This window comes from Salmo salar, chromosome ssa24 (genome assembly GCF_905237065.1).
Source record: "Salmo salar chromosome ssa24, Ssal_v3.1, whole genome shotgun sequence".
Classification (NCBI taxonomy): Eukaryota; Metazoa; Chordata; class Actinopteri; order Salmoniformes; family Salmonidae; genus Salmo; species Salmo salar.
In genome coordinates, this window is record NC_059465.1 from 48,641,809 (window position 1) to 48,668,740 (window position 26,932).

The following is a 26,932-nucleotide window of genomic DNA, read 5'->3' on the forward strand; positions in this document are numbered from 1 at the left end:
CTGAACAACAGTGTCCTGACGAGAGAGCACATTTTCTATTCCAGGCAAAATCGCTCACCATTAGCTCATTGCTATGGATGTATCCAAATAAATGTCACTAGAAAAAGCTTAAACAAACGCAATTGAAGCTACTTTGCTGTTATTCTGGCTGTACTGTTTGACATAACTGTGAGTTAGCTGTATTTGGTTAGCTAGCAAGCAAGGGATAAGAGCGTTGCCAGCCAGTATGGCAATGGAACATTTAGAACAAAAACATACAGAACATGAAGACTCAACGACTGGGTCGCGACTCTGGCAACCGAACCGATAGTACGAACGATCAGACGGCTTGGGTAGCAACCTTAGATTTGTGTCGGGACTATATCTCATGGAAGGATGAAGGTACAAATTCATCATAAAGTTTTTAATTAAAATGTCAATCATTATATGACTATGTTGGTAACCTGTTATATAAAAGTGATAATGGCCTCGAAGCCGGTGTTTGTTAACAACACCCATGCCAAAATATCCTCCAAACACCGACTTCTCAGGCATTATCACATAAATATACACTTTATACATGAATCGTGGCAAAGTTGTTTCCTGTTTCAGTCACGTTCCTTTATCATGTTCGCGTGGGTCAAACAAAAACACCCTAATGATTGGTTGACAATAGACCCACCCTCAATGCAGGATCAGGTTGGTACAAAGCAACTACAGAAACTTGCTGTGGACTGCAGCCAAAACTTCATGACCTTTGATCACATGGTTTTGTAAAGTTCATGCAGTCGTTATGTAGGCGCAAGTCTGAATTTTTTTTCTCCTCATAATGCAATACATTTTGGAAGACTTGATAAAAGTGAACCGCCCGAACGTGCACAGCCAGTTAGTCAGTCAGCCAGATAGTCATTTAAACAATCAGTCAACATTAATGATGCTATTAGATAAAACAGCCGTCATTATGAATGGGTGGTGTTCAGAAACAGCATCACTGTGTCGGCTGAACCGCTGTCCAAACTCTCTCTGTAAAGGACAGGGCACACCATAACAAACGTCAGCCATGAACAATAGATCACATGCTGGGTATCCACTAACTCTGACAATTCCACACGTAGAACCCTCAGGAAATTGAAAGGAAATGGAGGCCAATGTTCTGTGGTCAGTAGCAATAGGACGTCTGCAAGCTGTGCACAGACGACATTGGTCATGGTGTGACCTTCAGACTTTGGGATGGAGGTCTTAGTCTGACATGCAGGTTACATTGGGAAGACTGGAGTCTGGAGTGGACCAGTTATTAGTCTGACATGCAGGTTACATTGGGAAGACTGGAGTCTGGAGTGGACCAGTTATTAGTCTGACATGCAGGTTACATTGGGAAGACTGGAGTCTGGAGTGGACCAGTTATTAGTCTGACATGCAGGTTACATTGGGAAGACTGGAGTCTGGAGTGGACCAGTTATTAGTCTGACATGCAGGTTACATTGGGAAGACTGGAGTCTGGAGTGGACCAGTTATTAGTCTGACATGCAGGTTACATTGGGAAGACTGGAGTCTGGAGTGGACCAGTTATTAGTCTGACATGCAGGTTACATTGGGAAGACTGGAGTCTGGAGTGGACCAGTTATTAGTCTGACATGCAGGTTACATTGGGAAGACTGGAGTCTGGAGTGGACCAGTTATTAGTCTGACATGCAGGTTACATTTGGAAGACTGGAGTCTGGAACCTCTTCCCCTTATCAAACATACATTATGGTGGATATTTAAACACAAGTACAAACTAATAATTGTTCAAAATAAAGGAAGAATGGCTTCCGTTTGGTTGGACCTGACATGTTGCAGAGCAGCCTTAAGTCTGACCAATGAAAGAGGACATTGAAATGAAGTCTCTCTGAGTGCTGCAGTATCCGTGTGTCTCACAGGCGGCCATTACAGTTAACAGTAAAGTGTTGCAAAGCACAACTCCAGTGGGAATAAGTGATATAAAATCTGCATCTAGACAAACAAAATACCAAACATTGTTTAAAAGTGAATTAACTTATATTGCAATAATTATATTATATCTCTATGTCACATGTATTTCTCTGATGTTATATTATATTTAATCTCTTGAATAAACTGTACAAGAGGTAAAAGAACAGAAGACATATAAACTATATTCCATGCTGTGTCCATCTAGAGAAATGAACACACCACCTGGCAGCTAAAATAAGAGGTAGAGCTACAAAATCAATCAAAATATTATTTTACGCAATTCCTTTTATACTTGTAATAATTGAGACGAAGAACTATATATAAAAAAGAGCAGAATAGGTTATACATGCTTCTCTAATAATGAGAACACAACTGTGGAGGAATTACGAAGAATAGCAGAACCATAGAACAGCAGAAACGTAGAACAGAAGAACAGTAGAACCGTAGAACAGTATAATTGTAAAACCATAGAACAGTAGAACAATAGAACCGTAGAACAGTAGAACCATAGAACAGTAGAACAGTAGAACCATAGAACCAAAGAAGAGCAGAACCATAGAACAGTAGAACAATAGAACCATAGAACAGTAGAACAATAGAACCATAGAACAGTAGAACAATAGAACCATAGAACAGTAGAACAGTAGAACCATAGAACCAAAGAAGAGCAGAACCATAGAACAGTAGAACAATAGAACCATAGAACAGTAGAACAATAGAAAGGAGTTAAATGTGTCAGACACACTGCTTCAGAATAAGGAAGACAGATGAACCTACAGCAGTAGCTGTAAAAACTGAAAGATCTAGTGATGAAACAATGTTCTCCTCTTCCTATTGGTTGATCCCTGGGAGGCTCAACTCCTCCCTTCACCAAGTCAAGTTTCAGATCATCACTAGTTTTCATTATTGGTTTTTGGAAAACAGAAAGCAAATAATAATTGTTTAAAATAATTCAAGTGTGAGTATTGTTGGTGATGAGTGTTTGTGTGAGGAGGGCCTTGGGGCATGGACGAGGGGCTTGGGGCATGAAGGAGGGTCTTGGCGCGTGGAGGAGGGTCTTGGAGCGTGGAGGAGGGTCTTGGAGCATGGAGGAGGGTCTTGGAGCGTGGAGGAGGGTCTTGGAGCGTGGAGGAGGGTATTTGGGCGTGGAGGAGGGTCTTGGGGCATGTACGTGGGTCTTGGAGCGTGGAGGAGTATCTTGGGGCATGAAGGAGGGTCTTGGGGCATGGAGGAGGGTCTTGGAGCATGGAGGAGGGTCTTGGAGCGTGGAGGAGGGTCTTGGAGCATGGAGGAGGGTCTTGGAGCATGGAGGAGGGTCTTGGAGCATGGAGGAGGGTCTTGGAGCGTGGACGAGGGTCTTGGAGCGTGGAGGAGGGTCTTGGAGCATGGAGGAGGGTCTTGGAGCGTGGAGGAGGGTCTTGGAGCATGGAGGAGGGTCTTGGAGCGTGGAGGAGGGTCTTGGAGCGTGGAGGAGGGTCTTGGAGCGTGGAGGAGGGTCTTGGGGCGTGGAGGAGGGTCTTGGGGCGTGGAGGAGGGTCTTGGGGCATGGATGAGGGTCTTGGAGCGTGGAGGAGGGTCTTGGAGCGTGGAGGAGGGTCTTGGAGCGTGGAGGAGGGTCTTGGGGCATGTACGTGGGTCTTGGGGCGTGGAGGAGGGTCTTGGGGCGTGGAGGAGGGTCTTGGGGCATGGACGAGGGTCTTGGGGCGTGGAGGAGGGTCTTGGAGCGTGGAGGAGGGTCTTGGGGCATGGAGGAGGGTCTTGGGGCGTGGAGGAGGGTCTTGGGGCGTGGAGGAGGGTCTTGGGGCGTGGAGGAGGGTCTTGGGGCGTGGAGGAGGGTCTTGGGGCATGGACGAGGGTCTTGGGGCGTGGAGGAGGGTCTTGGGGCATGGACGAGGGTCTTGGGGCATGGACGAGGGTCTTGGGGCATGGACGAGGGTCTTGGGGCTGTTGAGATGTAGGGGCTACAGAGAGGTCTCAGACCCTCGGCTCTTCCAGCGGTAACCGTTGTCATCAGGGTCCATCTCAATCCTAATCTGAGGCACGTTGAGTGGACTCATCTCTGGACTGTGACACAAAGGGACAGACAACATTTTTTTAATAACATCACATTAACTCATATTAATTCATAGATTCCACATTTTGAAGTGGTCCATGGAGAAGGACCACATGATTCCACCCAGGTCTTCAGGAGGGATCAGCCAATGAATTATACTGGTGAGGAAATATTCCATAACTCCAGGGGGCAGTAAATCACCAACTTTAGCTTTAAACCTGTTCAAACAACACCCTCCAGGTGGCAGTAAATCACCAACTTTAGCTTTAAACCTGTTCAGACATCACCCTCCAGGGGGCAGTAAATCACCAACCTTGTCTTTATACCCGTTCAGACATCACCCTCCAGGGGGCAGTAAATCACCAACCTTGTCTTTATACCCGTTCAGACATCACCCTCCAGGGAGCAGTAAATCACCAACCTTGTCTTTATACCTGTTCAAACAACCCCCTCCAGGGGGCAGTAAATCACCAACCTTGTCTTTATACCTGTTCAAACAACCCCCTCCAGGGGGCAGTAAATCACCAACCTTGGCTTTATACCTGTTCAGACAACACCCTCCAGGTGGTAGTGTGCACCCTTTCAGTTTGTTTGCCTCAATAGCGCTGCCCATGCTCTCACAGATGCCATAATGGTACAGATACAATGATGTGACGTCTTTCCAAGTCTACGATGTGACCCTAACCTTGTGACCTCAGCATCCACCATCCAACCACTATACACACACACACACACACACACACACACACACACACACACACACACACACACACACACACACACACACACACACACCTCTGTAAATGAGATCTCACCTTGACTGACAGTTGGCCTGGTAGAAGAGCAGCTGCTCAGCACGATGAGTGTCGATCCAGGAATGATGAGGATTTATCTCCTGGGGAGGACAGACAGACAGACAGACAGACAGACAGACAGACAGACAGACAGACAGACAGACAGACAGACAGACAGACAGACAGACAGACAGACAGACAGACAGACAGACAGACAGACAGACAGACAGACAGACATTACATCACACCTGGCTTCACATCACTACTAGTAATCTGATAAAGTGGAGTTTGACTATTTCTTCTAGGATTATTTTTGTTGACAACATTATCACTGTGAAGAGTGATAATGCAACAAAGTTATTTCTGATGAATCCCAATATGTGCTTTTCTGTTGCTACCACAAACACAGTGATATTTTGAACATGCTGAAATATGCAGTGCATTTCAAGAGGATGGCCAGGATTCAATCAAAGGCCCACTGGCTTGTCGACAATGCACCTTTCATATGCAATAGGGTAGAGTACCTGTGTTCTCGGAGATCGAATTCACCGTAAATGCTGCAGATCTCGGTTCCAGAATAAATGACCTTCAAAAGTAAAACGAGGTGCGCTTGTCGACAATGTGCCTTTGATTGAATCCTGGCCGGTGTTCCAGCATTGCCAAACATCAAATATGGTTTGTATGAAAGAGGTTGGCTTATCAACATGGTAGAACAGTCCTCTATACACAACAACCCCAAGATCACCAATATTCCAGCTTTTAAACAGTGTATTAAGACCAAGCAGGAAGAAAAGGTGGAAATATCCCAAAGCCTTTGAAAACATCTGAAGCACCTTACAGGCACATGTGATGGTGCTTCAGATGAATGATTAGAAGTGAACAGGGTTAGGTGAACAGACAGAGAGAAGTAAAGATCAAACACTGATTAATTTAAGTTAAGAGCAGCAGAGACCGCGGAGGACTAGCATGAGAGAGAGAGCAGGGGCTGAGTGAGAGAGAGAGGGACAGAGTGAGAGAGACAGAGTGAGAGGGAGAGTGAGAAGTGAGAAGTGAGTGAGAAGTGAGTGAGTGAGTGAGTGAGTGAGTGAGTGAGTGAGTGAGTGAGTGAGTGAGTGAGTGAGTGAGTGAGTGAGTGAGTGAAAGGGGGTGAGAGAGAGAGAGAGAGAGAGAGAGAGAGAAAGGTTTTTGATTCGATTTATTATGATCCCCATTAGCCGATGTCAATGGTAACAGCTTGTCTTACTTGAGTCCGACACATACAGACAAAAGACTTAGCATCTATCAGTTCCACCAACATGTCAGTACACACAGCAAGTAGGTCACATGGGGGAGAGGCATTGTGCTGTGAGGTGTTGCTTTATTTGTTTTTTGAAACCAGGTTTGCTGTTCACTTGTGCTAAATAAGATGGAAGGGAGGAGAGAGAGAGAGTGAGCGAGAGCAGGTCAAGAGCAGATTAACTCCTGAATCTTTCAGCGTTTTTCTACTAAAAGATAGATTTAGAGTTGGATAAACTTGCTTTTTCCCCCCCCCAGGACATATACAGGATACTACCCTCCACAACACTATGTCACCAGGACATATACAGGATACTACCCTCCACAACACTATGTCACCAGGACATATACAGGATACTACCCTCCACAACACTATGTCACCAGGACATATACAGGATACTACCCTCCACAACACTATGTCACCAGGACATATACAGGACACTACCCTCCACAACACTATGTCACCAGGACATATACAGGATACTACCCTCCACAACACTATGTCACCAGGACATATACAGGATACTACCCTCTACAACACTATGTCACCAGGACACATACAGGATATTACCCTCCACAACATAACCTTCACTATGTCACCAGGACATATACAGGATATTACCCTCCACAACATAACCCTCACTATGTCACCAGGACATATACAGGATACTACCCTCCACAACATAACCTTCACTATGTCACCAGGACATATACAGGATACTACCCTCCACAACACTATGTCACCAGGACATATACAGGATACTACCCTCCACAACATAACCCTCACTATGTCACCAGGACATATACAGGATACTACCCTCCACAACACTATGTCACCAGGACATATACAGGATACTACCCTCCACAACACTATGTCACCAGGACATATACAGGATACTACCCTCCACAACACTATGTCACCAGGACATATACAGGATACTACCCTCCACAACACTATGTCACCAGGACATATACAGGATGCTACCCTCCACAACACTATGTCACCAGGACATATACAGGATACTACCCTCCACAACACTATGTCACCAGGACATATACAGGATACTACCCTCCACAACACTATGTCACCAGGACATATACAGGATGCTACCCTCCACAACACTATGTCACCAGGACATATACAGGATACTACCCTCCACAACACTATGTCACCAGGACATATACAGGATGCTACCCTCCACAACACTATGTCACCAGGACATATACAGGATACTACCCTCTACAACATAACCTTCACTATGTCACCAGGACACATACAGGATACTACCCTCCACAACACTATGTCACCAGGACATATACAGGATACTACCCTGCACAATATAATCTTCACTCCAAATCAAAATTCCAAATCTGATTTTTGGACAAAATTACTTGGAAGGATTCTGGAAGGATTTTTACTACCAAGGATGCTTACTGCCAAGGACTATCCAGCAAACTGTCTGACAAACCAACAACCAGCAAATGAAGCACAACAGAAACCTGAAAATATCATCCAACCTGGAACTGAGTATGTAATGTTCAGTATGAAGCTACTTCTAAAGCCTAGAAGGAAAAGAACATAGCAAAAATCTATAGCTATTTAACTTTATAAAGACTGACAAGTTAAAAAGCTACCAAGCTTGCTAGGACGGAACAAACCCGGCGGCAACATTATTTAGCGCTGAGGTGTGAAGCCCCTGAGCCCAACAATGGCAGCAGAGTACCTCACCTATCAAAATGCAGAGGCCTCTTTGGCCCCCTGATCCATGGCATCCTCCTGTGCAGAGGTCACCACAGTACCCTTTGGATTCTAAAAATGACAAGGCATGGAATGAGTATAAAGAGAAGCTCCTCATGGACTCCCAAGGGCTCCCGAGTGGCACAGGGGTCTAACCTGTTAGGGCTAGGGGGCAGTATTGACACGGCTGGATAAAAAACATACCCGATTTAATCTGGTTACCACTCCTACCCAGTAACTAGAATATGCATATACTTATTACATATGGATAGAAAACACCCTAAAGTTTCTAAAACTGTTTGAATGGTGTCTGTGAGTATAACAGAACTCAAATGGCAGGTCAAAACCTGAGAGATTCCTTTACAGGCAGTGCCCTGTCTGACCATTTCTTGAACTTCTTTTCCATCTCTATCTTTTACTAAGGATCTCTGCTCTAACGTGACACTTCCCACGTCGTCCATAGGCGCTCAGAGCCCGGGAAAAAACAGAATGTCGTCATCCCAGCCCCAGGCTGAAACACATTATCGCCTTTCTCAAGTGGCCGATCAAGGGACTCTGGGCTTATGCGCGTGACCCGACCGCCCCCGCCTTTGTGATTTTTTCCTCTGTTTGCCGAAAAGGAGATTCCCTGTCGGAATATTATCGCTTTTCTACGAGAAAAATGGCGTAAAAATTGATTTTAAACAGCGGTTGACATGCTTCGAAGTACGGTAATGGAATATTTAGAATTTTATTGTCACGAATTGCGCCATAGTGTCTGGAACGCACGAACAAAACGCCGCTATTCGGATATAACGATGGATTATTTTGGACCAAACCAACATTTGTTATTGAAGTAGCAGTCCTGGGTGTGCATTCTGACGAAGACAACAAAAGGTAATCAAACTTTTATAATAGTAAATATGATTATGGTGAGTGCTAAACTTGCCGGGTGTCTAAATAGCGAGCCCGTGATGCCTGGGCTATGTACTTAGAATATTGCAAAATGTGCTTTCACCAAAAAGCTATTTTAAAATCGGACATATCGAGTGCATAGAGGAGGTCTGTATCTATAATTCTTAAAATAATTATGCTTTTTGTGAACGTTTATCGTGAGTAATTTAGTAAAATGTTAGCGACTTCCCCGGAAGTTTGCGGGGGGTATGCTAGTTCTGAACGTCACATGCTAATGTAAAAAGCTGGTTTTTGATATAAATATGAACTTGATTGAACAAAACATGCATGTATTGTATAACATAATGTCCTAGGGTTGTCATCTGATGAAGATCATCAAAGGTGAGTGCTGCATTTAGCTGTCTTCTGGGTTTTGGTGACATTATATGCTGGCTTGAAAAATGGGTGTCTGATTATTTCTGGCTTGGTACTCTGCTGACATAATCTAATGTTTTGCTTTCGTTGTAAAGCCTTTTTGAAATCGGACAGTGTGGTTAGATTAACGAGAGTCTTGTCTTTAAATAGCTGTAAAATAGTCATATGTTTGAGAAATTGAAGTAATAGGATTTTTAAGGTTTTGAAAATCGCGCCACAGGCTGCAAGTGGCTGTTACGTAGGTGGGACGCAAGCGTCCCACCTAGCCCATAGAGGCTAAGGCACTGCATCTCAGCGCTAGAGGTGTCACTACAGAGCCTGGTTCGATTCCAGGCTGTATCACAACCCGGCAGTGATTGGGAGTCCCATAGGGCGGTGCACAATTGGCCCAGTGTTGCCCGGGTTAGGGTTTGGCCGGGTTAGGGTTTGGCCGGGGTAGGCGGTCATTGTAAATAAGAATGTGTTCTTAACTGACTTACCTGGTTTAGAAAAATATACAATCCAGAGACACTTGCTAGGTCTGACTGCTATAAAAATGGGAACGTAAGCAACTTAACCTTCCACACAGACCATCCCTGGGCATGGCACACAGTACAGTACCCCTTGGATAAGAGCACACTACCCCCCCTTTTAAGAGAGAGGGTATTGGTGGAGGGCGGAAAATCAGAATAGTGTAAAACGAGGACCCTGAGACTGAGACACCCTCTGTCAACCTGTACAACAATGGAACAGTGGTGTTGCAAGGCAACTTCAAAACACTTTCAGCAGGACTTCCATAGAATCAAAGAGAGAGCACAGCAGCTCTCACTTGGTGATGACTTCCCCACCCTGAGGGAGTCCGATTATACCTCCTCTTAAAACTGCCCTGCACATGAGGTAAGTCACCCTCCCAGCAATGAAAACACCCAGGTCCCACAACTGCACTGCTCCTCCATTGTTGAGAAGGATACATTCACAGAGCTGAAGAGACATAGTGGAGATCAGAGAGCTGGAGAAAGAGATGGTGGAGCTCAGAGAGCTGGAGAGAGACATGGTGGAGAACAGAGAGATGGAGAGAGACATGGTGGAGCTCAGACAGCTAGTCCACACACTCCAGACAGAACAAACCCACAAAACAGACCAGCACAACAACATCAACCCATTAAGACCTGGAGGGCTGAAGGGGGAGATAGACGACTGTAAGATAGAGCTGGCCTCACTCCAGACTGAGGTGAGAGAACTTAAGGAGCAGAGAGAGGAACACACAGCCCAGCTAACAGAGGACCACACAGCCCAGCTAACAGAGGACCACACAGCCCAGCTAACAGAGGACCACACAGCCCAGCTAACAGAGGACCACATAGCCCAGCTAACAGAGGACCACACAGCCCAGCTAACAGAGGAACACACAGCCCAGCTAACAGAGGACCACACAGCCCAGCTAACAGAGGACCACACAGCCCAGCTAACAGAGGACCACACAGCCCAGCTGACAGAGGACCACACAGCCCAGCTAACAGAGGAACACACAGCCCAGCTGACAGAGGACCACACAGCCCAGCTGACAGAGGACCACACAGCCCAGCTAACAGAGGACCACACAGCCCAGCTGACAGCACTGCAGGAGGAGGAGAGAAAGGTGAGGTGCGACAATGATCCACTCATGAGAGAGCTAGCCTAATGAGTGCTAGCCATCTCCACATGTGCCGAATACAACAGGTGTAGACCTTACCTTGCTTACTTACAAGCCCTTAACCAACAATGCAGTTCAAGAAATAGAGTTAAGAAAATATTTAATACATAAACTAAATTAAAAAAATTGCCAGACCTGGTACTCCGGTACCTCTTGTCGTGCGGTAGCAGAGAAAACAGTCTACTGTATGACTTGGGTGACTGGGGAGTCTGACAATTTTCTGACACCGCCTAGTATATAGGTTCTGGATTGCCGGAGCTTGGCCTCAGTGATGTTGCCTCTGTAGCGCCTACGTTATAATACCAAGCAGTTTCCATACCAGGCGGTGATGCAACCAGTCAGGATGGTGCCGCTGTAGAACTTTCTGAGGATCTGGAGACCCGAGCCAAATCTTTTCAGTATCCTGAGGGGGAAAAGGCGTTACCGTGCCCTCTTCACAACTGTCTTGGTGTGTTTGGACCATGTAAATTTGTTGGTGATATGGACACCAAGGAACTTGAAACTCGCTCCACTACATCCCCCTCAATGTGAATGGGGGCGTGTTCGGCCCTCCTTTTCCTGTAGTCCGCGATCAGCTCCTTTGTCTTGCTGACGTTGAGGGAGAGGTTGTTGTCCTGGCACCACACTGTCAGGTCTCTGACCTCCTCCCTATAGGCTGTCTCATCGTTGTCGGTGATCAGGCTGTTGTTGTGTCGTCAGCAAACTTAATGATGATGTTGGAGCCGTGTTTGGCCAAGCAGTCGTGGGTGAACAGGGAATACAGGAGGGGACTGATCACACACCCCTGAGGTGCCCCCATGTTAAGGATCAGTGTGGCAGATGTGGTGTTGCCGACCTTCACCACCTGGGGGCGTCCGTCAGGAAGTACAGGATCCAGTTGCAGAGGGAGGTGTTTAGTCCCAGGGTCCTTAGCTTAGTGATGAGCTTTGAGGGCACTATGGTGTTGAACGCTGAGCTGTGGTCGATGAACAGCATTCTCACATAGGTCTTCCTTTTGTCCAGGTGGGAAAGGGCAGAGTGGAGTGTGATTGAGATTGTGTCATCTGTGGATCTGTTGGGGCGGTATGCAAATTGGAGTGGGTCTAGGGTTTCTGGGATAATGGTGTTGATGTGAGCCATGACCAGCCTTTCAAAGCACTTCATGGCTACTGACATGAGTGCTACGGGGAGGTAGTAATTTAGGCAGGTTACCTTCGCTTTCTTGGGCATAGGGACTATGGTGGTCTACTTGAAACATGTTGGTATTACAGACTCGGACAGGGAGAGGTTGAAAATGTCTGTGAAGACACTTGCCAGTTGGTCAGCGCATGCTCTGAGTATACGCCCTGGTAATCCGTCTGGCCCTGCGACCTTCTGAAAGTTGACCTGTTTAAAGGTCTTGCTCACATCGGCTACGGAGAGCGTGAAGCCAACAGAACAGAACAGCCCATCTTAACACCACAGCAGGACAGACAAGGCAGGATCCACCAACTCAGCAGACTCCCCATCCTGTCACCACCATCATCAGCCCACCAGCTAGCCATCCTGACAACTCCCCGACCTCGCACACACACCCACTGAGTACACAAAAAAAGCCAGAAATTGTTCTCCTCATTGACTCAAATGGGAAATTCATCAATGAGAAGAATCATTTCCCAAAACACCAAGTAGCTAAACTCTGTTGTCCGAACACTCGCAACTCGTCCTGGAGCTGCTGTCAGAGGACCGACTAGGGTTATCATAATTCACACAGGCACAAACAACCTGAGGGCCCAGCAGGACAGGATGGCCACATCACTCAAGGGAGTGATTGAAAAAGCTTCTTCCTCATTCTCTAACTCAGGAGTAGTCATCTCCATCCTGCCACCATACAGCGGAACCAGTTCCCAGGACTGTGCTCAAAACCTAACATCTATCTGAACTTGAACTGCCTCTACAACCAAATCATATTAAATGTTATTGGTCGTGTACACATATTTGCAGATGTTAGCGCAGGTGCAGCAAAATGCTTGTGTTTCTAGCTCCAACAGTAATACCTAACAATATGCTTGTGTTTCTAGCTCCAACAGTAATACATAACAATATGCTTGTGTTTCTAGCTCCAACAGTAATACCTAGCAATATGCTTGTGTTTCTAGCTCCAACAGTGCAGTAATACCTAGCAATATGCTTGTGTTTCTAGCTCCAACAGTACAGTAATACCTAGCAATATGCTTGTGTTTCTAGCTCCAACAGTAATACCTAGCAATATGCTTGTGTTTCTAGCTCCAACAGTACAGTAATACCTAACAATATGCTTTCGTTTCTAGCTCCAACAGTGCAGTAATACCTAACAATATACACAAATCCAAAACATTTAAGGAAATAAGAAACGAGCAATGTCAGAGTCCGGAATATAAAAATATATGTATATGAATGGTGTGTATGGACAGCATATGAATAGAAAAGCTGTGTACAGCAGTATTTACTATATATAGCATGACTAGAATATATATACACAGTACCTGTTATTCAAGGGATTTTCTTTATTTTTACTATTTTCTACACTGTTGAATGATAGTGAAGACATCACAACTATGAAACAACACACATTAGGAATCATGTAGTAACCAAAAAAAGTGTTAAACAAATCAAAATATATTTTATACTTTTGATTCTTCAAAGTAGCCACCCTTTGCCTTGATGACAGCTTTGCACACGCTTGGCATTCTCTCAACCAGCATCACTATTTAAAAAATATATATATAATTTAACCTTTATTTAACTAGGCAAGTCAGTTAAGAACACATTCTTATTTACAATGACGGTCTAACCCGGCCAAACCCGGACGACGCTGGGCCAATTCTGCGCCGCCCAATGGGAAAATAACGGCCGGATGTGATACAGTCTGGAATTGAACCAGGGACTGTAGTGATGCCTCACTGAGATGCAGTGCCTTAGACCGCTGCACCACTCAGGAGCCCAAAATAGTGAAATAAAGGTTAAATTAATGAATTTTTTTTAAAATTAGGAAGTCACCTGGAATGCATTTCAATTAACAGGTGTGCCTTGTTAAAAGTTAATTAGGAAGTCACCTGGAATGCATTTCAATTAACAGGTGTGCCTTGTTAAAAGTTAATTTGTGGAATTTATTTCCTTCTTAATGTGTTTGAGCCAATCAGTTGTGTTGTGACAAGGTAAGGTTGGTATACAGAATATAGCCCTATTTGGTAAAAGACCAAGTCCATATTATATCTTGGGCCTAGTTTCCTAAAGACATGACGCTTGGCATTCAGGCCAAAGAGTTCAACCTTGGTTTCATCAGACAAGATAATGTTGTTTCTCATGGTCTGAGTCATTTTAGGTGCAGGGTTTTAGAAATGTTTGCAAATGTATTAAAAATGAAAAACAAATACCTTATTTACATTGGTATACAGACCCTTTGCTATGAGACTCTAAACTGAGCTCAGGTGCATCCAGTTTCGACTGATCATCCTTGAGATGTTTCTACAACCCGATTGGAGTCCACCTGTGGTAAATTCAAATGATTGGACATGATTTGGAAAGGCACACACCTGTCTTTATAAGGTCCCACAGTTGACAGTGCATGTCAGAGCAAAAACCAAGCCATGAGGTCGAAGGAATTGTCTGTAGAGCTCTGAGACAGAATTGTGTTGAGGCACAGCTCTGGGGAAGGGTACCAACATTTTTCTGCAGCATTGAAGGTCCCCAAGAACCCAGTGGTCTCCAGATTTCTTCAATGGAAGAAGTTTGGAACCACCACTCTTACTAGAGCTGGCCACCCGACCAAATTGAGCAATCAGGGGAGAAGGGCCAAGAATCCGATGGTCACTCTGACAGAGCTCCAGAGTTCCTCTGTGGAGATGGGAGAACCTTCCAGAAGGGCAACCATCTCTTCAGCACTCCACCAATCAGGCCTTTATGGTAGAGTGGCCAGCTAGAAGCCACACCGCAGTAAAAGGCACATGACAGCCCACTTGGGGTTTGCCAAAAGGCACCTAATGTCACGTCCTGACCATAGTAAGATGTTATTTTCTATGGTAGAGTAGGTCAGGGCGTGACAGGGGGTGTTTTGTGTTTTTCTATTTCTATGTTCTTAGGTTCTAGTTTTTGTATTTCTATGTTGGTTTGTTTGGGATGATCTCCAATTAGAGGCAGCTGGTCCTTGTTGTCTCTAATTGGAGATCATACTTAAGTAGGGGTGTTTCTACCTGGGTTTTGTGGGTGATTATTTTGGAGTAGTGTTTGTTTCTCCTCTGTGTCACGGTTTGCTGTTTTGTCTATTCAGTTATTTAATGTATTGCATAGTTTCACAGAGTAAATAAAATGTGGAACTACACACACGCTGCACCTTGGCCCTCTCCCATTGACAGCCGTGACACCTAAAGGACTCTCAGACCATAAGAAACAAGATTCTCTGGTCTGATGAAACCAAGATTGAACTCTTTGGCCTGAAGGCCAAGCGTCATGTCAGGAGGAACCCTGGCACCATCCCTACGGTGAAACATGGTGGTGGCAGCATCATGCTGTGGGGATGTTTTTCATCAGCAGGGACTGGTAGACTAGTCAGGATCGAGGGAAAGATGAACGGAGCAAAGTACAGAGAGCTCCTTGATGAAAACCTGCTCCAGAGCACTCAGGACCTCAGACTGGGGCGAAGGTTCACCTTCCAACAGGACAATGACCCTAAGCACACAGCCAAGAGAACGTAGGGGTGGTTTTGGGACAAGTCTCTGAATATCTTTGAGTGGCCCAGCCAGAACCCGATCGAACTTCTCTGGCGAGACCTGAAAATAGCTGTGCGGCAATGCTCCCCATCCAATCTGACAGAGTTTGAGAGGTTCTGCAGAGAAGAATGATATAAACTCCCAAAATATAGCTGTGCCAAGCTTGTAGTGTAATACCCAAGAAGTAAATGTGATATTTCTGTTTTTATTTGTAATAAATTTGCATATTTTTTCTAAAAACCTGTTTTTGCTTTGTCATTATTGGGTATTATGTGTAGATTGATGAGGAAAAAAACCCAATTTAATCCATTTTAGAATAAGGATGTAACGTAACAAAATGTGGAAAAAGTCAAGGTGTCGGAATACCGAATGCACTTTATAAAGTGTGTTAAACAGTATGTAAACATTATTAAAGTGACCAGTGTTCAATGACTATGTACATAGGCCAGCAGTCTCTAAGGTGTAAGGTAGAGAACCGGGTGGTAGCCAGCTAGTAACAGTGATTACGTTCAGGGCAGGGTGCTAGTTCTGACTATTTAACAGTTTGATGGCCTTGAGATAGAAGCTGTTTTTTAGTCTCTTGGTCCCAGCTTTGATGGACCTGTACTCGGTCTCCTTCTTCTAGATGGTAGAGGGGAGAACAGGCAGTGGATCGGGTGACTGAGGTCCTTGATGATCTTCTAGATGGTAGAGGGGTGAACAGGCAGTGGCTCAGGTGGCTGAGGTCCTTGATGATCTTCTAGATGGTAGCGGGGTGAACAGGCAGTGGCTCGGGGTGGCTGAGGTGCTTGATGATCTTCTAGATGGTAGCAGGGTGAACAGGCCGTGGCTCGGGTTGGCTGAGGTCCTTGATGATCTTCTAGATGGTAGCAGGGTGAACAGGCAGTGGCTCGGGGTGGCTGAGGTCCTTGATGATCTTCTAGATGGTAGAGGGGTGAACAGGCCGTGGCTCGGGGTGACTGAGGTCCTTGATGATCTTCTTGGCCTTCCTGTGACATCGGGTGGTGTAGATGTCCTGGAGGGAAAGCAGTGTGCCCCCGGTGATGTGTTGGGCTGACTGCACCACCCTCTGGGAGCCCTGTGGTTGAGAGAGGTGCAATTTCCTTACCAGGCGGTGATACAGCCCGACAGGATGCTCTCAATGGTGGATTTGTAGAAGTTCGTGAGAGTCTTCGGGGCCAAGGCACATTTCTTTAGGTTAAAGAAGCGCCGTTATACCTTCTTCACCAAACTGTCTGTGTGGATGGACCATTTCAGGTTGTCAGTGATGTGCATGCTGAGGAACATCAAACTTTTCACCCTTTCCTAGGCCCAGTCGATGTGGTTGGGGGTGTGCTCTCTGCTGTCTCCTGAAGTCCACGATCTGCTCCTTTGGGGAGAGGTTATTTTCCTGGAACCACTCCACCAGGGCCCTTACCTCCTTCCTGTAGGCTGTCTTGTCATTGTTGATTCAGTTGGAGACATGTATGGCCACGTATTCATGGGTGAACAGGGAGTACAGGAGGGCGGCTGAGCATGCACCCTTGTGGGGCCCCCATGTTGAGGGTCAGTAGTGGGGTAGGCCCATCAGGAAGTCCAGGACCCCGTTGCACAGGGTAGTGTTCAGACCCAGGGCCCTGAGCTTAGTGATGAGCTTGGAGGACACCATGGTGTTGAAGGCTGAGCTGTAGTTGATGAACAATACTCTTACATAGATAGTTCACTTGTCCATGTGGAATAGGGCAGTGTGCAGTGCAATGGCGATTGCATCCTCCGTGGATCTGTTGGGATTGTGTTTTCCACGAACAAGGTGTTTAGCTTGTCCATGAGCAAGGCATCGTGTCCACGACATGGCTGGTTTCCCCTTTATAATCTGTGATTTTCTGGAGTCCCTGCCACATACGTCTAGTCTCTGAGCAATTGAATTTCGACGTCACTTTGTCATTTTGCCTGTTTACGGAGGGCATAACGGTACTGTTTGTACTCGTCCAAGTTCCCAGTCACCTTGCCGTGGTTAGCTGCGGTGTTTGGTTTGGATAAGTTCTAATCATCACAGTGGGAATAACATCCTCTATGCACTTCCTGATGAAACCAGTCACTGAGTCAGTGTATACGTCAATACTATTCTTAGAGGAAGTTTCTGACTATAGGAGGGGAGGAGCAGAATGGAGGTGTGATCTGATTTGCCGAAGGGAGGGTGGTGGAGGGCCTTGTAGCCATTCCGGAAGAGGGAGTAGCAATCGTCAAGAGATCTTGATGAGCGAGTAGCACAGGATATGTATTGGTAAAACTTCGGTAGCGTTTTCCTCAGATTTCCTTTACTGAAGTCCCCAGCTAAAATAAATGCGACCTCAGGATATGCGGTTTCCATTTTGCACGAAGTCTAGTGCAGTTCCTTGAGATCCGTCGCGGTGTCGGCTTGAGCGGGAATATATACGGCCGTGATGACCAAAGATAATTCTCTGCTGTCTCCATTTTGATGGTGAGGTATTCCAGATTGGGAGAACAAAAGGACTTGAGGTCCTGTACGTAACCCCAATCACACCATGAGTAGTTAATCATGAAACACACACCTCCACCTTTCTTTTTCCCGGAGAGTTCTTTCTTCCTGTCCACGGGATGGACAGAGAACCCCTGGAACAGTATATCCGGAGAGAGCCATGACCCTCAGCTCGTGTACTTTATTGTCCAGGGACTGAACATTAGCGGGTAATATATTTGTATTTATTATGGGTCCCCATTAGTTCCTGCCAGGGCAGCAGCTACTCTTCCTGGGGTTTATTATGGGTCCCCATTAGTTCCTGCCAGGGCAGCAGCTACTCTTCCTGGGGTCCAACAAAATTAAGGCAGTTATAAATAAATAAAAACATTACATTTCACAACAGATTTCACACATTGTGTGTGCCCTTAGGCCACTACTCTACTACCACATATCTACAGTGGTTCCTCCTTTAAAAGTTGTGTCATACTGCGGCACACCTTGCGTGCTGCCGCAGCATTGTGGCATGTCATATAATTGTCAGCCATTTTTTTCTGTTACTGCAAGTTATTACTAGTTTGACCACCGGAGGGCATCTTTGAGAAGCATTTGATAGTATTCCATATTGGCATTACCAGAGAATTTTAAACCTTTTTTGTAATAACATAGTATATGGGATTGATTTTAAGACATTTGGCTTAATTAATTTGATTAATATTATGGTGTTTCTATTCAGAGAAAAATGAAAAACGAAACCCTCAGGGTTTCCATTAGGATGGAATGGAAAATATGGCGCTGTACAACGTGATGGTTGGGAGTAGGCTACAGGATTGGAGGATTCTGAATGTTTTGCCTTCATTAGACAAATTTGTTCCAATATTTCTGTAAATCAGTGATATTTATTCCATAGTAATTCGTTATTGATCCATAACTAAATCAACATCTGCATTTTGAAAGAGTATTTTTTTATCATTATTTTATTAACGAAATGTGTTTATTTGTTTATTAGTCTACTGTGCAGTCTACAATACATACTGTAGTAAACATGAGAAAGTGCCTAATTCCATACATAAGGGAGAGCAGGCCATGTCTGTACTACAGAATACGGGGCATGCGGGAGACAGGTGTTATTTTATAGTTGTGACGTCTTCACTATTATTCTACAATGTAGAAAATAGTAAAAATAAAGAAAAATATCTATTGCGTGCCTCACAGTGTGCAGCTTGAGCCCCACCCTCTTCAACATACTGTATAAATCAATGAATTGGCAAGGGCACTAGAACAGTCTGTAGCACCTGGCCTCACCTTACTAGAATCCAAAGTAAAATGTCTACTGTTTGCTGATGATCTGGTGCTTCTGTCCCCAATCAAGAAGGGGGACAAGGCAAGAAGGGCCTTCTATGCCATCACAAGGAACATATAATTCGACATACCAATTAGGATCTGGCTAAAAATACTTGAATCAGTTATAGAACCCATTGCCTTATATGGTTGTGAGGTCTGGGGTCCGCTCACCAACCAAGAATTCACAAAATGGGACAAACGCCAAATGAAGGCATTCTGCAAAAATATCCTCGGGGGTAAAATAATGCATGAAGAGCAGAATTAGGCCGATACTCACTAATTATCAAAATCCAGAAACGAGCCATTAAATTCTACAACCACCTAAAAGGAAGCATTTCCCAAACCTTCCATAACAAAGCCATCACTTACAGAGAGATGAACCTGGAGAAGAGTCCCCTAAGCAAGCTGGTCCTGGGGCTCTGTTCACAAACACTCCCCACAGAGCCCCAGGACAGCAACACAATTAGACCCAACCAAATCATGAGAAAACAAAAAGATAATTACTTGACACATTGGAAAGAATTAACAACAAAAAAACAGAGCAAACTAGAATGCTATTTGTCCCTAAACAGAGAGGACACAGTGGCAGAATACCTGACCACTATGACTGACCAAAAATTAAGGAAAGCTTTGACTATGTACAGACTCAGAGAGCATAGCCTTGCTATTGAGAAAGGTCGCCGTAGTCAGACCTGTCTCTCAAGAGAAGACAGGCTATGTGCAACACTGCCCACAAAATGAGGTGGAAACTGAGCTGCACTTCCTAACCTCCTGCCAAATGTATGACCATATTAGAGACACATATTTCCCTCAGATTAGAAAGACCCACAAAGAATGAGAAAACATCTATTTTTGATAAACTCCCATATCTACTGGGTGAAATACCACAGTGTTCCATCACAGCAGCAAGATTTGTGACCTGTTGCCACAAGAAAAGGGCAACCAGTGAAGAACAAACACCACTGTAAATACAACCCATATTTATGTTTATAGATTTTCCTTTAACTATCTGCACATCATTACAACACTGTATATAGACATAATGACATTTGAAATGTCTTTATTCTTTTGGAACTTTTGTGTAATGTTTACTGTACATTTTTTTATTATCTATTTCACTTGCTTTGGCAATGTAAACATAAGTTTCCCATGCCAATAAAGCCCCTTAAATTGAATTGAGAGAGAGAGAGAGAGAGAGAGAGAGAGAGAGAGAGAGAGAGAGAGAGAGAGAGAGAGAGAGAGAGAGAGAGAGAGAGAGAGAGAGAGAGAGAGAGGTTCTTCCAGCCGTCGGTCAGACAGGACAGCTCTACTCACTGTCGGATGCTTTATCACCTAAGAAAGGTTCCTGCTCCATCATGTCCATGGGGATCTTAATGCTGGGGACATTCTCATTGTAGGGGAAGTCAGACTGTAGGGGACAGAGCAACATAGTCTGACTGTACATAGCAACATATACTCTGACTGTACATAGCAACAGATGATCTGACTGTATGGGCCATAGTAACAGATAATCAGACTGTAGGAGGCATAGCAACAGAAACTCTGACTGTTGGGTATATAAGAACATATCATCTGACTGTAGAGACCTAGCAACAGAGTCTGACTGTAGGGGACAAAGCAACAGATACTCTGACTGTAGGGGACAGAGCAACAGAGTCTGACTGTAGGGGAGATAGCAACACTCTGATCGTTGGGGACATAGTAATAAATACTCCCACTGTAGGGGACATAGCAACAGAGTGTGATTGTACCTAGCAACAGATACTCTGACTGCAGGGGACAAAGCAACAGATACTCTGACTGTAGGGGACAGAGCAACAGATACTCTGACTGTAGGGGACAAAGCAACAGAGTGTGATTGAACCTAGCAACAGATACTCTGACTGTAGGGGACATAGCAACAGATACTCTGACTGTAGGGGACATAGCAACAGATACTCTGACTGTAGGGGACAAAGCAACAGATACTCTGACTGTAGGGGACATAGCAACAGATACTCTGACTGTAGGGGACATAGCAACAGATACTCTGACTGTAGGGGACATAGCAACAGATACTCTGACTGTAGGGGACATAGCAACAGATACTCTGACTGTAGGGGACATAGCAACAGATACTCTGACTGTAGGGGACATAGCAACATAGTCTGACTGTACATAGCAACATATACTCTGACTGTACATAGCAACAGATGATCTGACTGTATGGGCCATAGTAACAGATAATCAGACTGTAGGAGGCATAGCAACAGAAACTCTGACTGTTGGGTATATAAGAACATATCATCTGACTGTAGAGACCTAGCAACAGAGTCTGACTGTAGGGGACAAAGCAACAGATACTCTGACTGTAGGGGACAGAGCAACAGAGTCTGACTGTAGGGGAGATAGCAACACTCTGATCGTTGGGGACATAGTAATAAATACTCCCACTGTAGGGGACATAGCAACAGAGTGTGATTGTACCTAGCAACAGATACTCTGACTGCAGGGGACAAAGCAACAGATACTCTGACTGTAGGGGACAGAGCAACAGATACTCTGACTGTAGGGGACAAAGCAACAGAGTGTGATTGAACCTAGCAACAGATACTCTGACTGTAGGGGACATAGCAACAGATACTCTGACTGTAGGGGACATAGCAACAGATACTCTGACTGTAGGGGACAAAGCAACAGATACTCTGACTGTAGGGGACATAGCAACAGATACTCTGACTGTAGGGGACATAGCAACAGATACTCTGACTGTAGGGGACATAGCAACAGATACTCTGACTGTAGGGGACATAGCAACAGATACTCTGACTGTAGGGGACATAGCAACAGATACTCTGACTGTAGGGGACATAGCAACAGAGTGTGATTGTACCTAGCAACAGATACTCTGACTGTAGGGGACAAAGCAACAGATACTCTGACTGTAGGGGACATAGCAACAGATACACCCACTGTAGGGGACATAGCAACAGAGTGTGATTGTACCTAGCAACAGATACTCTGACTGCAGGGGACAAAGCAACAGATACTCTGACTGTAGGGGACAGAGCAACAGATACTCTGACTGTAGGGGACAAAGCAACAGAGTGTGATTGAACCTAGCAACAGATACTCTGACTGTAGGGGACATAGCAACAGATACTCTGACTGTAGGGGACATAGCAACAGATACTCTGACTGTAGGGGACAAAGCAACAGATACTCTGACTGTAGGGGACATAGCAACAGATACTCTGACTGTAGGGGACATAGCAACAGATACTCTGACTGTAGGGGACATAGCAACAGATACTCTGACTGTAGGGGACATAGCAACAGAGTGTGATTGTACCTAGCAACAGATACTCTGACTGTAGGGGACAAAGCAACAGATACTCTGACTGTAGGGGACATAGCAACAGATACACCCACTGTAGGGGACATAGCAACAGATACTCTGACTGTAGGGGGCATAGCAACAGATACTCTGACTGTAGGGGACAAAGCAACAGATACTCTGACTGCAGGGGACAAAGCAACAGATACTCTGACTGTAGGGGACATAGCAACAGATACTCTGACTGTAGGGGACAAAGCAACAGATACTCTGACTGTAGGGGACATAGCAACAGATACTCTGACTGTAGGGGACATAGCAACAGAGTGTGATTGTACCTAGCAACAGATACTCTGACTGTAGGGGACATAGCAACAGATACTCTGACTGTAGGGGACATAGCAACAGATACTCTGACTGTAGGGGACATAGCAACAGATACTCTGACTGTAGGGGACATAGCAACAGATACTCTGACTGTAGGGGACATAGCAACAGATACTCTGACTGTAGGGGACATAGCAACAGAGTGTGATTGTACCTAGCAACAGATACTCTGACTGTAGGGGACATAGCAACAGATACTCTGACTGTAGGGGACATAGCAACAGATACTCTGACTGTAGGGGACATAGCAACAGATACTCTGACTGTAGGGGACAGAGCAACAGATACTCTGACTGTAGGGGACAAAGCAACAGAGTGTGATTGAACCTAGCAACAGATACTCTGACTGTAGGGGACATAGCAACAGATACTCTGACTGTAGGGGACATAGCAACAGATACTCTGACTGTAGGGGACAAAGCAACAGATACTCTGACTGTAGGGGACATAGCAACAGATACTCTGACTGTAGGGGACATAGCAACAGATACTCTGACTGTAGGGGACATAGCAACAGATACTCTGACTGTAGGGGACATAGCAACAGAGTGTGATTGTACCTAGCAACAGATACTCTGACTGTAGGGGACAAAGCAACAGATACTCTGACTGTAGGGGACATAGCAACAGATACACCCACTGTAGGGGACATAGCAACAGATACTCTGACTGTAGGGGGGCATAGCAACAGATACTCTGACTGTAGGGGGACAAAGCAACAGATACTCTGACTGCAGGGGACAAAGCAACAGATACTCTGACTGTAGGGGACATAGCAACAGATACTCTGACTGTAGGGGACAAAGCAACAGATACTCTGACTGTAGGGGACATAGCAACAGATACTCTGACTGTAGGGGGACATAGCAACAGAGTGTGATTGTACCTAGCAACAGATACTCTGACTGTAGGGGACATAGCAACAGATACTCTGACTGTAGGGGACATAGCAACAGATACTCTGACTGTAGGGGACATAGCAACAGATACTCTGACTGTAGGGGACATAGCAACAGATACTCTGACTGTAGGGGACATAGCAACAGATACTCTGACTGTAGGGGACATAGCAACAGAGTGTGATTGTACCTAGCAACAGATACTCTGACTGTAGGGGACATAGCAACAGATACTCTGACTGTAGGGGACAAAGCAACAGATACTCTGACTGTAGGGGACATAGCAACAGATACTCTGACTGTAGGGGACATAGCAACAGATACTCTGACTGTAGGGGACAAAGCAACAGATACTCTGACTGTAGGGGACAAAGCAACAGAGTGTGATTGTACCTAGCAACAGATACTCTTGACTGTAGGGGACATAGCAACAGATACTCTGACTGTAGGGGACAAAGCAACAGATACTCTGACTGTAGGGGACAAAGCAACAGATACTCTGACTGTAGGGGACAAAGCAACAGATACTCTGACTGTAGGGGACAAACCGTAGCAACATTCTCATTTTAGAGGTAGTCTGGCTCTAGAGAAATAGCATTCAGAAGAGGACATTTAAAGACCAGCACGTCCATTTCCTGCACGGGTGTATTGTGAACAATCAGCAGATATGTGTTTCCCATTTCAATCTGACTGAATTCAAAGTGACAGTTCTGCTTGGCTGCTGCATTTCTCTGGTCCTGTGATGCTAAGAGTCTGACTGTGTTTCTCTGGTCCTGTGATGCTAAGAGTCTGACTGTGTTTCTCTGGTCCTGTGATGCTAAGAGTCTGACTGTGTTTCTCTGGTCCTGTGATGCTAAGAGTCTGACTGTGTTTCTCTGGTCCTGTGATGCTAAGAGTCTGACTGTGTTTCTCTGGTCCTGTGATGCTAAGAGTCTGACTGTGTTTCTCTGGTCCTGTGATGCTAAGAGTCTAACTGTGTTTCTCTGGTCCTGTGATGCTAAGAGTCTGACTGTGTTTCTCTGGTGCTGTGATGCTAAGAGTCTAACTGTGTTTCTCTGGTGCTGTGATGCTAAGAGTCTGACTGTGTTTCTCTGGTCCTGTGATGCTAAGAGTCTAACTGTGTTTCTCTGGTCCTGTGATGCTAAGAGTCTAACTGTGTTTCTCTGGTCCTGTGATGCTAAGAGTCTGACTGTGTTTCTCTGGTGCTGTGATGCTAAGAGTCTAACTGTGTTTCTCTGGTCCTGTGATGCTAAGAGTCTAACTGTGTTTCTCTGGTCCTGTGATGCTACAGTCTGACTGTGTTTCTCTGGTCCTGTGATGCTAAGAGTCTAACTGTGTTTCTCTGGTCCTGTGATGCTAAGAGTCTAACTGTGTTTCTCTGGTCCTGTGATGCTACAGTCTAACTGTGTTTCTCTGGTCCTGTGATGCTACAGTCTGACTGTGTTTCTCTGGTCCTGTGATGCTAAGAGTCTAACTGTGTTTCTCTGGTCCTGTGATGCTACAGTCTAACTCAGCTGAACAGCAGAACACAGTAAAACATAAGAGAAAAGGATTAGACCCAGGAGAACGCTTACCATCTAGAGCAGTGGTGGAACCTAACACTGATCTAGAATGTTGGTAGAATCTACCGTTGATCTATACTGAACAAAAATATAGACACGACATGCAACAATTTCAAAGATTTTACTGAGTTACAGTTAATTTAAGAAAATCAGTCAATTGAGATGAATTCATTAGGTCCTAATCTATGGATTTCACGATTGACTGTTGGCCACAGATACCTTGTAAGAAAGTTAGGGCCGTGGATCAGAAAACCAGTCAGTGTCTGGTGTGACCACCTTTTGCCTCACGCAGCGCGACACATCTCCTTCACATAGAGTTGATCAGGCTGTTGCTTGTGGCCTGTGGAATGTTGTCCCACTCCTCCTTCAATGGCTGTGCGAAGTTGCTGGATATTGGTGGAAACTGGAACACGCTGTCATACAAGTCCATACAGAGCATTCCAAACATGCTCAATGGGTGTTTATGCAGGCCACGGAAAAACTGTGACATGTTCAGCTTCCAGGAATTGTGTACAGATCCTTGCAAAATGGGGCTGTGCATTATCATGCTGAAACATGAAGTGATGGTGGCAGATGAATGGCACAACAATGGGCCTCAGGATCTCGTCACAGTATCTCTGTGCATTCAAATAGCCATTGATAAAATGCAGTTGTGTTCGTTGTCCGTAGCTTATGTCTGCCCATACCATAACCCCACCTCCACCATGGGGCCCATACCATAACCCCACTGCCACCATGGGGCCCATACCATAACCCCACCTCCACCATGGGGCCCATACCATAACCTCACCTCCACCATGGGGCCCATACCATAACCCCACCTCCACCATGGGGCCCATACTATAACCCCACCTCCACCATGGGGCCCATACCATAACCCTACCTCCACCATGGGGCCCATACTATAACCCCACCTCCACCATGGGGCCCTCTGTTCACAACTTTGACATCAGCAAACCACTCGCCCACACGACGCCATACACGCTGTCTGCAGTTGTGAGACCGTTTGGCCATACTGCCAAATTTTCTAAAACAATGTTGGAGGCGGCTTATCGTAGAGAAATGAACATACAATTCTTCAACAGCTCTGGTGGACATTCCTGCAGTCAGCATGCCAGTTGCATGCTCACTCAAAAAACTTGTGGCATTGTGTTTTGTGACAAAACTTCACATTTTAGAGTGGCCTTTTATTGTCCCCAGCACAAGATGCACCTGTGTAATGATCATGCTGTTTAATCCGATTCTTGATTTGCCACACCTGCCAGGTGGATGGATTATCTTGGCAAAGGAGAAATGCTCACTAACAGGGATGTAAACACATTTGTGCGTATGTAAAATTTCTGGGATCTTTTATTTCAGCTCATGAAACATGGGACCAACACTTTACATGTTGCGCTTATATTTTTGTTCAGTGTGGAACATTGCTAGAACTTAAAGGGATAGTTCACCCAAATGAGGAAATGACATATT

General features: G+C 45.3%; 2 protein-coding genes and 1 long non-coding RNA gene across 7 annotated transcripts in view; 1 reads left to right on the plus strand and 2 right to left on the minus strand.

Moving 5' to 3' along the window:
• The first annotated feature begins 1,122 nt into the window (after nt 1–1,122).
• LOC123730359 (uncharacterized) lies at nt 1,123–1,758 on the plus strand. The gene is made up of 3 exons (XR_006761718.1): nt 1,123–1,234; nt 1,290–1,619; nt 1,675–1,758. It is a non-coding gene; the product is annotated as an uncharacterized lncRNA (long non-coding RNA).
• Nucleotides 1,759–2,902: 1,144 nt separating this feature from the next.
• On the minus strand, nt 2,903–3,877 carry LOC106586003 (extensin). The gene has a single exon (XM_045706837.1). The coding sequence runs from the start codon at nt 3,875–3,877 to the stop codon at nt 2,903–2,905; it is 975 nt and encodes a 324-aa protein (XP_045562793.1).
• slc4a4a (solute carrier family 4 member 4a) overlaps nt 3,756–26,932 on the minus strand; it is a 205,906-nt gene continuing 182,729 nt past the window's right edge. For 2 of the 5 annotated variants that reach the window (XM_045706589.1, XM_045706592.1), the window contains 3 exons: nt 20,613–20,706; nt 4,819–4,898; nt 3,756–4,014 (listed from right to left, as the gene is read on the minus strand). In XM_045706589.1, the coding sequence (XP_045562545.1) occupies nt 4,855–4,898; nt 20,613–20,706 (138 nt within the window). In that variant the 3' untranslated portion in view covers nt 3,756–4,014; nt 4,819–4,854. The remainder of the gene's footprint in view (nt 4,015–4,818; nt 4,899–20,612; nt 20,707–26,932) is intronic. The other 3 variants (XM_045706590.1, XM_045706588.1, XM_045706591.1) reach the window with 3 other exon arrangements.